General features: G+C 29.5%; 1 protein-coding gene across 14 annotated transcripts in view; it reads left to right on the forward strand.

Annotated features, from left to right (window-relative positions):
* Window positions 1–14,908, forward strand: part of LOC129948589 (coiled-coil domain-containing protein CG32809) — a 413,266-nt gene that overhangs the window by 229,417 nt on the left and 168,941 nt on the right. For 12 of the 14 annotated variants that reach the window (XM_056059705.1, XM_056059709.1, XM_056059713.1 and 9 more), the window contains exon 4: window positions 1,373–1,423. In XM_056059705.1, the coding sequence (XP_055915680.1) occupies window positions 1,373–1,423 (51 nt within the window). The remainder of the gene's footprint in view (window positions 1–1,372; window positions 1,424–14,908) is intronic. The other 2 variants (XM_056059710.1, XM_056059718.1) reach the window with 1 other exon arrangement.

A 14,908-nucleotide genomic window follows, 5' to 3' on the forward strand; every position in this document is an offset into this window, starting at 1 on the left:
CTAAAATACTTTTTGTAAATATGAATATGTTCTAATTCTAATTTTGTTTATAATTCTATTTTGTATGTAATATCTGAAATTAAAAAAAAAAAATAACTTATCTGATCTGTTCGCTTAAACAATTTAGTATTATTGCAGCACTGATTGTCACCCCACGTCAGTTTTTAATGTATATGTAAATTAAATTCGCTATGTATCATCCAACACTAGCTATTAACTAATATTTATTCTTTATTTATTTTAAACAATTTTTTACTTGTTGTAAAATGAAAACGAATTCTAATTCTATTTTTTAAAATATCCGCTTTCAACTTTTTTTTTTTAATTTTTTTAATATATATTTCAAAAATTTCAAGTAATAGAATTGTTAGATTCGGTACATGAACAAAACTGACTTTCAAACCGTTTTACCTTTTTCTGTTCACTACTATTTTAGCATAAAATTTTTCATTTTTTCATAAATATTATAAATAAATATTTCAACTTAAGGAAAAAGATTATAGAATTGGAAAACCATCAAGGATTTTATTAAAAAAAGTCGGATTTGAATTAAGGTCCATAAGAAAAGTGCAATTTTACAGCCACGAACCAAACCATAGCTCCTCACCGATCTCCGGGTTCACCCTTTTGACACATTGGTGCAATTTTATGTGGGAAACATAAACAGTTTGTTGCAGTTGGTCTTTTCTCGTTTACTTCAAAACCCAAACAAAAAAAAAAACATACATACACACATATAAAGTTTACAAATATTTACAAAATAATTTCAAACATTTATTTATACGTACTCGGACTGTTTCGTGTTCTTTTTTTCATTTTAGCTTTTTTTACTGTAAAAGGAAAGAAGTACGAACTTCAAGGATAATTAGATTTTTTGTCGTCATTTTCTGTGGGGAAATCGAATGTGTTTCGCCTAGGGATAAACTCTAGAGCTAATGAACTGTTTGAGGGTGTACAATTTAGAAGTATAGAAAATATTGCACCCTGTTAATGAGAATTTCTCGTGAAGAGGAAGGTACATACATAAATGTAATTTGGGGACAAATATATGTAATGTCATTTGAATTTCAATGTTTTTTTAACAATTAGAGTAAAAAGAATAGTGAAAATGTTAAGCGATTTTTGTTTTTTACTTTAAAGAGATGGATACAAATTTTAGTTAGAACTCAAATATTGATTGCAAAATATCATAGGTCTGAACAACTATTGAGTATAGAAAGAAACTCGTTTAATTATTGTGAATTAAGGGAAAACTTACGATCTTATTCAAAATCTCTTATAATTTTTATATTACCTAAATTTAAATAAATTCTGAAATATTCATCAATCTAACGAAGATTCCTTCTTTCTTTTATTTTTGATTTCGTTCCAGAAGAAGACTGGCAGAATGAAAAATCTGGACGCAATCAGTCAAATGAACAAGGTTTGTATAGAATTATATGTTTTATATAGATTTATAAAATTTAAAATCGCCTTTAAATAAGGAAACCTGTCGGCTCTACTCTTTTGATATTTTATATTCACCTCATCCAACTTACTACCCTACAAACAGCAGGGCAAGTCAATCAACCATAAACATTTTTCTAACTAATGTACCGGGTTTATTCCGCGAACCTTTTGTGCTAAACGAATAGAGCACTGACCACTTGCCGTGGTCATTGACACTTTTATATCCCCTCTTAGTCAACGAAATGTGGCTTTTGATTTTAAAAAATTGAAATGGTGTATTTATAAAAGAGAATTAAAAACGAAATTGAGAATTCTCGCAGATAATTTCACACCGGACAGAGATTAATTTAAAATTGATCAAACCATTGCTTCCTTTACATCTGCAATAATAGAAAGTGTTGATCACGCTGTACCTAAAAAAGCAATGAAAATTAAAAGCACAAATGTCCTATCACCAGATTTAGTCGAATTGATTAAGTTCCGAAACAGAAACCGAGCAAGGTGGATAATAACTAGATATAGCTTCTATTTCACTAAAATGAATATTCTTAACTCTATTATAAAAGAAGGTATAGCAGTTTTCAGAAATAGAGCTTGGAATCAGAAGCTGCTTGGGTTGGATAAAGCATGCAAACCATTCTGGAATATAGTTTAAGTTATAAAAAACAAAAATCTCATATTCCTGCCTTAAAGGTAGGAAGTAGTTTAATGATGACGGGATCTGAAAAAGCAGATGCATTAGAAACGACTTTTTATGATGTACAATTGTTAGCTGGCAATGCCGTTACAAATGATACCATTGAATCCGTTGTTTCTCAATCAATAAGAATTATTAACTGTGATACGGGTAATGGTGAAAATTACTTCATCACTATCGAAGACTTCAAATATGTTCTTAAATTATTTGAAATCAAGAAAGTCAGTTCGGTTTGATAAAATAAAAAAATTGTATTTGAAAAATATGAAAAAGCTGGGAGTTAAATTTGTACAAAAACTTTTTAATTCTTGCCTTTAATTGGGATATTTCCCAAATGAATGGAAAATAGCACAAGTTTTTCCAATTTTAAAACCTGGTAAGATAGCTAACTTGTCTGTTAACTACAGACCGATTAGATTGCTAAGTTCTCTTGGTAAATGTTTTGAAAAAAATCATTAAAAAGAAGCTTATTGAACACATTAATTCAAATAATGTTTTGCCTTTACAGCAATTTGGATTCCGTGCATGTCACAGTACTGTACAACAGGTTCATCGGATAACAAAATACATTAAAAGTAACTGTACTGGAGGAAAAAATACGGGTTTGGTGTTGCTGGACGTTGAAAAAGCTTTTGATTCCGTTTGACATGACGGACTGTTACATAAGCTATTAATTTTCAATTTTCCTATGTACCTCATTAAAATTATAAAATCTTTGTGGTCTTCAAGTAAATGTCTTGTGTCCGTTAACAATTGTCTTTCCCAACGATTTATTTGTGTGGCAGGGATCTGTACTTGGTCCAATTCTCTGCAATGTGTTTACGTCTGTCTTTCTAAGACTTCAAAATTGTGAAACAGCTATCTTTGCTGACTACACATGTATTTATTCTTCAGATTCAATTAGTTCCACTACTGAAACTAACTTGCAATCTTCACTGTTTAAAATACAAGATTACTTTAGTGACTGGAAAGTAAAGATAAATGCTGCTAAGACTCAGGCGGTCTTTTTCTGACGAAAAAGAAAACCGTGTTTCTTACCAAGTAACAATCTTATTACTAACGGTTATGAAGCAGATTGGAAGTCAAGCGCTAAATATTTAGGCGTTCATTTGGATAAGTTATTAACGTTTAGTACACACGTACAGGGAGTTATTAAAAAACAGTCAAAATAATGTACCCATTAATAAACATAAAATCAAACTTAAGTAGTGACAACAAACCACTGATCTATAAAGCAATTTTTCAAGCTATTATGTTCTATGGATCACCTGCTTGGGGAAATTGTGCAAAAAGTCACATACGAAGACTTCAAATTTGTCAGAACAAGCTTCGGAAAATGATGCTAAATGTCCAATAGTGTTTTCAATAATCGAATTGCACGCCTTACCCGACATAGAAATGGTCTCTATTCGAATTTAAAAATTAAGTGAAAAATATATAATTTCTTGTTTATCTTCCAAAAATTCCCTTATCTCAAATCAAGCTTCTTAAACTTTGTTATAAAACGTTATTTTTGTTAAGAAGACTGATAAATGTTTTATTGTTATTAATTATTATACAATTATTTATCTATTTATTTGTTTTTTCCATTGTTTAGTATCTCTTTTGTATTTCAACGTTATTTTGTATGTAACTTATTTATCTATTAAATTATTTATTTCACAGTTTATTTTATAATTTGTTTTTAATATTTTTGCATGTTTATATATTTAGTAACTTTTTTGTGCTCATTTATTTAATATTTTTATTTGTTGTTAATTTATTTATATATTCATTTATTTATTTATTTATTTATTTATTTGTGTATTTATTCATATATTTATTTATCTATTTATGTATTTATTTATTTTTCTATTATTAATAATACTGTACATTTATTCGTAATAAAGGCTGATACGTACTATATTATGTACATAAATATAGCTGTTTTGAACTGGGTATTGTTTCCCTTCGTGTTTAAACCACCGACGAATTTCATAAATGATATTAACTAAACTACTTTAGTGTTTTTACCAAAACAAGTTTCACAACTTTGTATTACATAGTTTTCTAAGATGCTCCTAGGTCAGTTTATTTTTTTTAATATTGTAAAACATCTTGTGTCAAAATAACAGATATAAATGCAAGAACAGTTTTGTGGTACAATATCTTGAGCCGACACAAGCGATTTTACTTTTTTAATCAATATTGAACATACAAACAATTTAAGGTATTTTACCAAAATCATTTCTGCTTGGTATCTGATAAATAAAATAAATTAATACATAAGACGAATCATACTCTCATTGATTCATAAGACTCTAATTAAGTTATTTTTTTTACCTTTTGAAAACGGTACGACGCATACTTAAGCTCTTTTACAAAATGTCATAATTTTCTTGTTTTAAAAGATTTATCAACGAGTTTAAAAAATAAGAATAGCTAAAACCACTTAAGTCGATTTCAAAGCCTTTACTTTTTGAGCAAAGAATTATAATTTATTATAAATACAAATTTGAGACCTATAAAACGCCTCACAGGTTATTTGATACGCCTAACTTGGTGCATCTAAGCCCGAAAATTTGAGTTTGTTTTTACTAGCCGAAAAAAACAATTCGCATCTTTTTTCAGAAAATAAGTCTTAGCACAACTATTGAAGTTCGCGAATTGGTTTTTCACAATCATTAAAAATGACGATCTATTCGAAAATTTGTTGATTTGAGCAATTTGTTCAATAAAAAAGTGACAAAAAAGAAACACACTATAAACAATGTTTTTCAATCTGATGAAGGAAGTACGTATTGTTCGAAAAATTTAAGCGGGTCGGAACTGATCAGAAAGACATCTTTTTCGTTTGAGTCTGACTGCTAAAATTCTATATTAAAAAACAACATTTCAATACCAATGTTTTGAAATAAATTATCACTCTTTGTTGAAGTTTATTTCTTTTCCATTAGAATTACAATATTGCAAATAAACGTTCTCGTTTACAAAGTTGTAAATTAGGCACAGTACATAATTGTGAATTAAAAAACAGAGCTTGAATTTAAATAAACTTATGTTACAATTGTAATTGTAATTCTACTTATACAGTTTATGAATTGTATTTGCTAAGGCTAATAATTGTTGCAACTCTAGGACAGGTTTTGCTCTGGGCGTATATGACTTTAGAACTTTCAAACAAAAAAATTTGTCGCTGTTCAACTAAAATAGGAAAGAAGAAAAAAAATGTCACCATTCACTAAATTAAATAATTGAATAAGGAAAAAAAAGCTCGTTGCAACTAAAAGGGTTTCAAGTTCCACCAGCACCACCTTTTGACTTCACCTTTTCAACAAAAGACTAATGACGAATAATAGAAAACGCGTGGTCACAAATACGAACAAACAATTCCTTTCATTCCATTATTGCTTTTTAAGAACATAATGAACACAAATTAAATTCCAATAAAATACGAAAAAAAACAACAAAAACTCTAAAAAGCATCATTGGAATTGGATTGCTTTCAGCATTATCGTTGCCTTTAAAAAAACTTTTACTTCAAGAGTTTGTGAAGTTTGTAAACATTGAAGTTTTTCTACATAGCATCACGAGTGAGAGTCGGAACTGCACACATTAATAGAAGATTTTAAAGAAATCGATTGGGAATATAATGGAGTGATAGTGATAGTTGAGTGACGTACTATGGCTATATGATGAAGGAAGTTAGCTTACTTTCAGGTTGTGAACTTTCAAAGTTTATTTAATATGAATTACTCGGATTATATTTGCTTTATTCAATCGATCACTTCCTGTCGAGAAAGATAAAAGATATTGAATTTTCAAATATAACATTTTCGTTGAGTAAAGGTATCGATACATGATGGCGAAACATAAAATTTAATCAATGTTATTGGCTAAAAGTAACACTCGACGATCCATACAAAAAATACGAAGGAAGGTATAAACTGGGTTAGAAGTCGGGAACTAAAAGTACTCATAGTAGATGACCTTTATTCGGTTATCTTTTTGAATCAGTTCAATGATTAAAACTTAATTTTGATAAATAATACATTTTTTATACTTAAGTGCTTTTAACAAATCAAATTTTACAGTTTTTCATTTACTGAATATTTTAAAATGTTCTTAGGTTAAACTGATATTTTTTCTTTTTCTTTTACCCTTGGGTCATTATAAGAAATGTAAAAGTAGGAAAAGTTTTGTTTTAAAATATCTTGAGTTGAAATAAGTGATTTTACTTTCTTGATTAATATTGAATATAAAAACAATTTAAAATATTTAACTAAAACCATTTATGCCTAATATAATAAATGTATATATAAGCCGAGTCATCCTCTACTTAAGTTGATTTTCCTTTTGCAAAATCCTAAGAATTAAACTAAGGTCATAACATTTTTGTTTTAAAAAATTTATCAACGAGGGTTTTTATTTATAACATAAACAAAAATCGATAAATAGCTAAGACCACTTAAGACGACATAAGATCCTTTACCTTTTGAGGACAAATATATAAACTATCGTTATCATATTTTGAAAAAATAATTACAGTTATTTTAGTGATAATATAGCTCTACTTTTAATATAAAATGTATATGTAGCCAAACATAAAAAAGTACATTAGTGCAATTATTATAAACCAATTTCCACAGATTTGCATTCAAATTCCAAACAAGCAAGTTGGGCTGAAATATTTCCCAAGTTAAGAATTGTTCATAGTCTGCTATAAAATGTTCCTTTCTTGTAACCTTACAAATGAGTGAAATGAAAAATTGGCCTATTCCATAGAATTTTTCTTCGTCTCCTTTTAACTACTTAAGTTGTTTTATCTTCTTATGCATATAACATTTTGGTCTCTATTCAAATTGAGATTGAAATATAATAACAATCTTATGGCAAGGGGAGGTGCTAAAAGTAAGTCAGTAATGTCTCATTTTCCTTCCGTATTATCTAAATATTCCATCAGTTTTTGCACAATTATCTTAAAGTCATATCTTTCAAAAATTATTTACATAAATATTATCAGGGATTGTATAAATATATACCGGGCGAAGCCTTCAGCTTTGTATGAAGTTAACTTTTCCCTTACAGTATGAATAAAGAGAACAAAAAATAGATGCCAAGTACCTTCTACCACCAAAAGAAGTTGGCTTTTTCGTTTATCCTTTGAATGCTAGCTTACTTTCCTTAATTATTGTTCAGACAAAAAAAATATTAAAATATTTTCAGATTCAACTTGGAATTGAAAACCTCATTTGAAAAGTCTTAACCGACCAATGCCATCAGAGAATGTGCGGTGGAATTTGATATAAAAAATATTTTCTTTTTCTGTCTTAATTTAAATATAAATCCGTTTTGACTCCACCCTTTGTTTTGAGCTAAAACGAAATCTAGCCTTGGCATCAGCATCATAGTTAAAAAAATGAACTACATGCAAGGTTAATATAATATATCTCTTCCGGGATACCAAAAGACAAATGATGGCAATGCCTTTACCTCACCTCTGGCTCCGTGTCTTCATAAAGCCATAGCCTCTAAGGAGCACAAGAAGACTAGTGGCGAGGCGGGGTAAAGTAGGGCGCAGCAAAATATCAAAAATTCAAATTTGCATATCTCACATTGAAGCGAGTTATCCTTCTTCCATTCTGTCTGTCCCATTTAAGTGAGTCGAAGTGTGTTGACTTTTATTCCAGAAGACTAACCTTTGAAGTGAAAGATGGCCGCCGTCGGGTTGAATGTAGTGCAAAGAAAGGACGGTTAACGGTTCATCATTGTCCTTCTCTGCAATGTATGTATTTAGGTCCTGGGAATAGTAACTCAAGTCTGGCATTGTTCCCCCAAAAGTTTTTTTCTTTTCTTTCTTTCCGATCTATTTCCTTTTCTTTTTGTCGATTTTTTGTTGGTTCAAATTATGCGGCTTAAAAAAGGACGAATCCCATTTAGCTACAAATTATGCATAAATATAAGCATGAGCGAAAAAACACAAAAATAGAAAACTAAATGGAACGGCACAAAGAGATATCTTTGAGTGTAATTTGAAAGGTATTACTTTTCTCTTTGGTCAACTTTTGCGCAAAATGAAAGTACATATATTTAAGTATGGATATAAAAATATCAAATACAATACTGTTTTATTGTAATTGCTGCAGCAGTAAAAAGCACTCAGAAAGAAAAGCCTTGAAGAGAATTCGTAAAGTTATGTTTTTCATTTCTTATGTAGAGTTACCTTTATACCTATCTATAACTACGCGGAAAAACGTTGATGTATTGTGCTGCAAGCGTTTGCGTTTTGTAAATTTTCTTTTCGCTCACAATTCCTGAAGATATTTTAAAAGATTTAACATAATAAAGTTTATTTAATTTTGTACAGTAAACAAATTGCGCGTTATGAAAGAAGAGCAAAGCTGCAGGATGCACATTGGTGCGTTTCAAATTTCACGAAAATTTGAATTTATGTATGCGTACGGAATGAAAGGTTTTTGAAATATTTTTTTTAAAACGAGGCTGGGATGCGGCCCACACTCATAGCTTCGCATTCGTGCCAATCTGTCGATGTATCTTAAAATGTTTCAAAAAATTATAACAAAATTTTGTGTAAGAGAAAAAAAAAACATTGCAATAAATATCGGCCTGTGTCGAAAACCATTTCTTAATTTTAAAGCACTACTGAAATTATGCTCAAGGGTGAACTGATGGGCATTCCTTAAAAAACGAGTATTTTGGTTGAATTGTTTGAGGGGAAGAATGCAACTGGCTATTTCCTTAAAGCATTGCTTATGGAAGTAACGATACAATAATGAGAGACATGAAATCTTACGACGGTGGTGGAGAGATGCAAAAGTTTCAGTAAGACAACGGTCAGCTATGATTTATACAGTTCTCTATCGAATTCTGTATAAGAGACTTAAGTGGGTTATAGAAGCACCTGCCCAAGTATGGGAATTGTACTCAAGTTTTGGACAGATATAGGCTTTATAAATTATAGCCAAATCAGAAGGGCTAATAACTACTTGCATCGTCGGAGAAAACCTAAATACTAAGCAGGATTTTTGGCGATGTCAAGTGGTTTGTAATGCACATACCTAGAACTGGTTGCTGTTCAGTCTCCTCGATGCAAGTACCACTTTTGGATAGTGGCATTGGGGGAGAGTTACGCTTTTGCGACAGTAGACAGCGTTGAGTTTTCGAATGAGCACATCATACGCTGCCATTAGTATGAGTAGTAGTAGTAGTCCACAACAAGGATGCGAATCTAAAAACAATATGAAACTCTGAGGGTACTGTCATCAGCGAAACAATTTAGTGGGTTAGAAGTTTCAGACCAAAGATCATTTATAAAAATAAGGAAGGGAGTCGGATACAAAATGGAGCCCTGGGGCACACCAGCGTTTATTTTGTGAATATCAAAATAAACGTTAAACGCTAAGGCGCCAGTTTTAGCTATCATATAATCGATCCGGAAAAAATTTTGAATCGATATTTGATAGTGTTTCCCTTTGATTAGAAATGAAAATTATATACTGAGCGATCGGAAATCAAACAAGAATTTTCTTGAGAAAAAAAAGTATAATTGCACGTTTATTTTTCTATAAAAATGTATTTTTTAATTTTCCGGACGGAAATTCATTTTCCTGAACAGCTGATACTTTTATGTTAATAAGTGAAACGAATCGTTAAACTGGGTTGTGTTCTAATTTCACACAATTCTAATGACAGATTTCTGTCAGTAAAAATTTTTCGGTAGATTTCAATCAGGAAATTTATTTAGAGACCTGTAGAATAGGACACCTCTTCAGAGTAATAGGGGGGATACTGTCCTGGCCAGCAGATTTGTAAATGTCAAGATTTGTAAGTACTCTAGTAACTGTACTAGAAAGAAGATTCGTGTCATAGAATCATTTACGCTTTCAAGTACAGGAGGAGTCATGTCACTAATTGGCACCGTCAAATTAACAGCAGACTGTGCTGCAAGCAAATTGGCTTTATCAATCGAGCTTGCATAGCTAGTGTCATTGGAAAAGAGCGTCGGAAGCGACGAAGACATAGTGTACGCCCATTTTTAGTTATTGATAAAGTTCCGGGAGATAATGTTAAATGGCTTTGACAAAGTAAAATAGGGCAAAATTAGGTTGTGAAACAAGTTCAATTTGGTCTGCTTCACTGCGAATTGTGATTGCAAAGTGTTCACAGTTCTTAGTTCCGTTCCGTTGAAGGGTTCCATTATTAGTAATGTCTTATTTTGTCATCCTTGTCAAATGTCAAAATATGACAACTTCAAAAATAAATAAACAATGGCTGCCAGTGCGTCGAAGTGAGCTTTCAATTTAAGAATACTCATCACATTTTCATTCAACTAATACAAACATTTTTGCGTAAACACCCTGGTGTTCAATGGCATTAGGCTCTTGCGTTAATCGTGGTTTTAGCTTTACGCATATATAAACAGATTCTTTTAAGTCATTTTAGACATAAGTTGAGCTTATTGGTCATAACACTAAAATTACGAAATTTTTTACAAATTAATAAAAGAAAAATGGTTTCTGAAGTAAAACAGAATTAGAGATCGAAATTAGCTAATCTGTAATGCAGAATTCTTGCTATTGCCGCTACAAGCATTTGGCTTCAATGCTAAAGGAAATGTCTTCCTTATTGTAGAAAGTTGTTGATAATAATAACTAAATAAAATAATAAAAACAACGAACTGAACATATTTTACATTCATTTATTGCCTGAACATGTCTTACTTTTAAACAAAATTTGTTTTACTGGCCCTTATTTAAATTCTGTATGGTTTATTTGAATCTTAAAAATAACCACAAGGACCACAGCCTTTAGGCTTTTGTAATTTCAGAAATCGATTATGTTTAATCACAACATTGTAATCTTCATTGTAAATATAAAATAAACTCTTCACTCGATCTTCTTTTATGTATCAAGATGCAAGATGTAAAGTTGTTACATAGTGTTTTCGATTATTTTTGTATTATTTTATATGCTACTTGAGTCTAGAGTACCTACCTATGTTAACAATTGATTTTCTCAGAAAACTTTGATTGGAAATATTTTATTATTCTCCGATAAACTGAAATATAAATTGTTTTTATGCAAAGTTATAGTGCTTTTATACATATATTAATAATAAATTCCTCTGTTACATATGCATACATACGTAAATATATGTTTGTCTTACTTTTAAGTTTATGGTTTTAATATGTTGAGAAGTATTTTAATACCCATTTAATTTTTAAACTTCTTTCTCATATCCTTTTTAATAGGAAAATTATGTTATTATGCCCTATACATTAATTTATATTACAAGCAACTTTGAATGGCATAGGAGAAGATCTTCAAACAATTAAAATAGTTGTTTATGCATTTTTAGGAATGCATTCATATTGATACAACTTTATTTTTAGATATTCATACATATTCGCACATGAACGTTTTTAAATTTTAATATTTTCTGAAGATTATTAGGGTTTTGATTAAATGTTAACTAATAATACTAAAAATAAAGAGATATTGTTACAATATTTTGAAATACATATGTTTTTCTCTCAATATTTTACCAACTTATACAATAAACATTTGAATATTTTAAGACAAATAATAGCATCTATTGGAATTGCCAATAGAGTAGATCTATAGTAAAAAAAATAGCACAATTTAAGATGAAAACAGCTAGTTTTGGTAATTAAAAAACCATTAAGTCGAAATCAAAGATTTTTAGAGTTATATTTGTTCGTGCGTGTGTACGTACGTTCGTATGTTCGTACGTCCGTTCTTTCGAAAATCTTTTTATTTCAAGAACCAGTGGAGATATTGACTTCAAATAAATGTTTTTATACATATAATAATGCAGAAAGATGTAGAAAGGACTCTCAAAAAATTTAAATTGTGTTTCTTTACCAAGCCATTTAAAAATAAAATGCACGACTGGATCGCACGAACTTACTCCTTATGCAAAGTACCTTTTTAAAAAAGTACCTATATAAGAGTTAGAAATATACATGTGAACTAAGTTTGTCTTCAAGGATATAAATACCATTTGATTTGTCAAAAAAATCTCCATTTAAAAATTTTTTATTAGAAAATCGTTAGACCGGTTTTATTGAAATTAATTTTTTTAAATATACAAATTTTCCATTTTTTCTTAAAAATATATTTGTTACACAGTTTTTTAGTGATTGAATATAAATTTAGTCTGGACGAATCATCATCATATATATTATTTTGTTAGCATGCTTTTTCGGCTCTCATACGGAACTAACAAATAAGGTGTCAAAAAAAAGGATTTTTTCGTTAGACTATGCTAATTTTATTTTATTGAATATTAATTTATAATTTGTTGAAAAAACTTAACTTTTATTATAATCAAAATATAAAATATTAGGAATACATTATGTTAAGGAAAATGGTTTGTGTATTTGAATGAACTTATCGAATGCACACCATTTTTTGTCGGTAAGCTAGTTTCATCCCAAGACACAACTCATCCTAGCACCACTCATCCTGGGACAACTCATTCCGGAAATGAAAAATAATTGTAAGCATTCTTAAAGAAAACAATAGTTTGCGTATTCAACTAGATCGTTCAAAGCCTTTTCCTTTGGATAGCTTTATTTTAATTTCATATTAGAAGAATCAGGATGGAAAATAAATTATCTGAAGATAAGAAAGAGGCAAAACATGCATGTTTAAATTGTAAAGCGGTCGCCTATTGGTTGTGTAGTTAGGTAGATGTCTAAAACGAATAAAGAAAAGTTCATTGGCGTGCTCAGCTTTATGCAGATAGATAGATAATGACATGTTCATGACGATAATGGAGGAATGTTATTGGTAGGTAGAAGGTACTTAATACAATCCAATCACATTCCTACTTTCCTACAAGTTTTCAGCGCAAACATTATTCTTTAATATAGGTGAAGGCAAGTAATATATGTGTGAAACAACATAATTTCTAAAGAACAATAATTTAAAATCATGTATATAATAATTTCTTAAAAGACACTTTAAAATAGATTGTTAATTAAACATATCATAATCCCAATCCGATGCAATGGTGCTACACGGCCATCGTTGGTAGTTACAAGAGTACAAACAAAAATAAATGTGCACTTTTAATAATCAAATAAAGTTAAGACAATGTTCGTTCAAAAAAAAAATATTGACATCGGTTGTTAAGTTGCTAAGAAAATTAAAAGACCAAAAAACTGTTTTATGAGCGGTACCTTTCTGGAGCATTACAAAAATATGTTTTTCTTACTAAAAGAAGCAAAGTTAAAAAATAAAATTATAGAGAAAATTTAAAAAAAAATCTATCGGTTTGTGTTTGAGAAATTTCGAATTTTCATTTTTTGACCAAAAAAATTGTATGGGGGCCTCTGTTAGTTTTTATCTTAAAAAAATTAAAAAAATGCCTAACGTGAATCTACTGAAAACCTTAACTTCCAATTTAGAACTCAATCGACCCAATGGTTTAAGCTGTAGAAGCGTGGACGGACAGACAGGACAGATGAACGGAATAGCGTTACCCACTTTTTTTACTTCTCTACCATCGGAATATCGTGTGTGATTAAAATCTTGAGTTCGAAATTGTGCACAAATGCTAAACTTGCCATATAGTTTCTATTTGTCGCAAGTAAAAAAATGAACATTAGGGACTTAAATTAATTTTTTGAATTATACTTATACATTGTGACGTTAAACGAAACTAATACAATAATTTTTCAAAATTCAAAATAATCGGAAAAAAAAATAATTTTTTACGAATAAAAAACGAAAGTATCTCCAAAATAATTGTATGCAAGGAAGAATAATGTTTTTGACATCTGGTTAAATTTTGAGAAATTCGAATTTACACTTTTTCTTACAAAAATATAAGAACTTAATAAAAAAACATTACTAAAAGATTGAAGAAATTGATTTTCTATTCTTCTCAAAAATTTAAAACATTGGCTTCAGTTAATTTCATCTTATAGAAAATATTGTCTTCGAAATTCAGTTCAATCAATTCAACAGTTAGTTTTTTCATAAAAATTAAAAGCTACAAAAAAAAGTACTCAAAATTGTTAAAATTAGATGTAAATAAATGGAGGTATTGTTTTCAAAATGATTTTATTCTGTGATAAATTTTGTTGTTAACGAAAGACATTGTTCTTAGAGAAATCTTATCTGTTTCTGTTTATATGTATAAGAAATAAAAACTTTCAAGAAATTCTACTACAGTTGGTAAAAATTGGTTTTCAACTAAAAATTTCGTTAACAAAAAATAGAGTTTGAAATCAAACTATTTCATCATGTGCAAAACATTGTTGGTAACTTCGTTAGAAACATTCAATTGACAACTTTTTTAACAAAACACTTAAACCTACAAAACCAACAAAAAACTACGATAAGAAATCGTTTTCGACTCAAGTATTTGGAGACCAAATAAATATATTGACTTCAAATTATTTATCTCACACAAAATATTGTTGTGAATATTTGTTTTTAAGTTTTAAACGGAAAGCCTCTTCCCAAACGTTGTTTTGGTGCAAGTCTTTGCAGGGCCATTTTGTTGTCCCCATCTGAATGTTAACATTAAAAAAACTAAAATTATCACCGTGAACAAATATTACACATTTCATTTATTATCTCTCAATCGAAAGTTAAAGGTTATTGCCTCAAAACCGTTCATTTCGTACCTTATTCTTCTCCCTAAGTGAGTACTTTTCCTACATACACACATAAATATATTTTTTATTTTATTTAATATTGTCACACTGGAATTTCATCGCTTCAGTG

The sequence above is a fragment of the Eupeodes corollae genome, chromosome 2, assembly GCF_945859685.1.
Source record: "Eupeodes corollae chromosome 2, idEupCoro1.1, whole genome shotgun sequence".
In the NCBI taxonomy this organism is placed as follows: domain Eukaryota; kingdom Metazoa; phylum Arthropoda; class Insecta; order Diptera; family Syrphidae; genus Eupeodes; species Eupeodes corollae.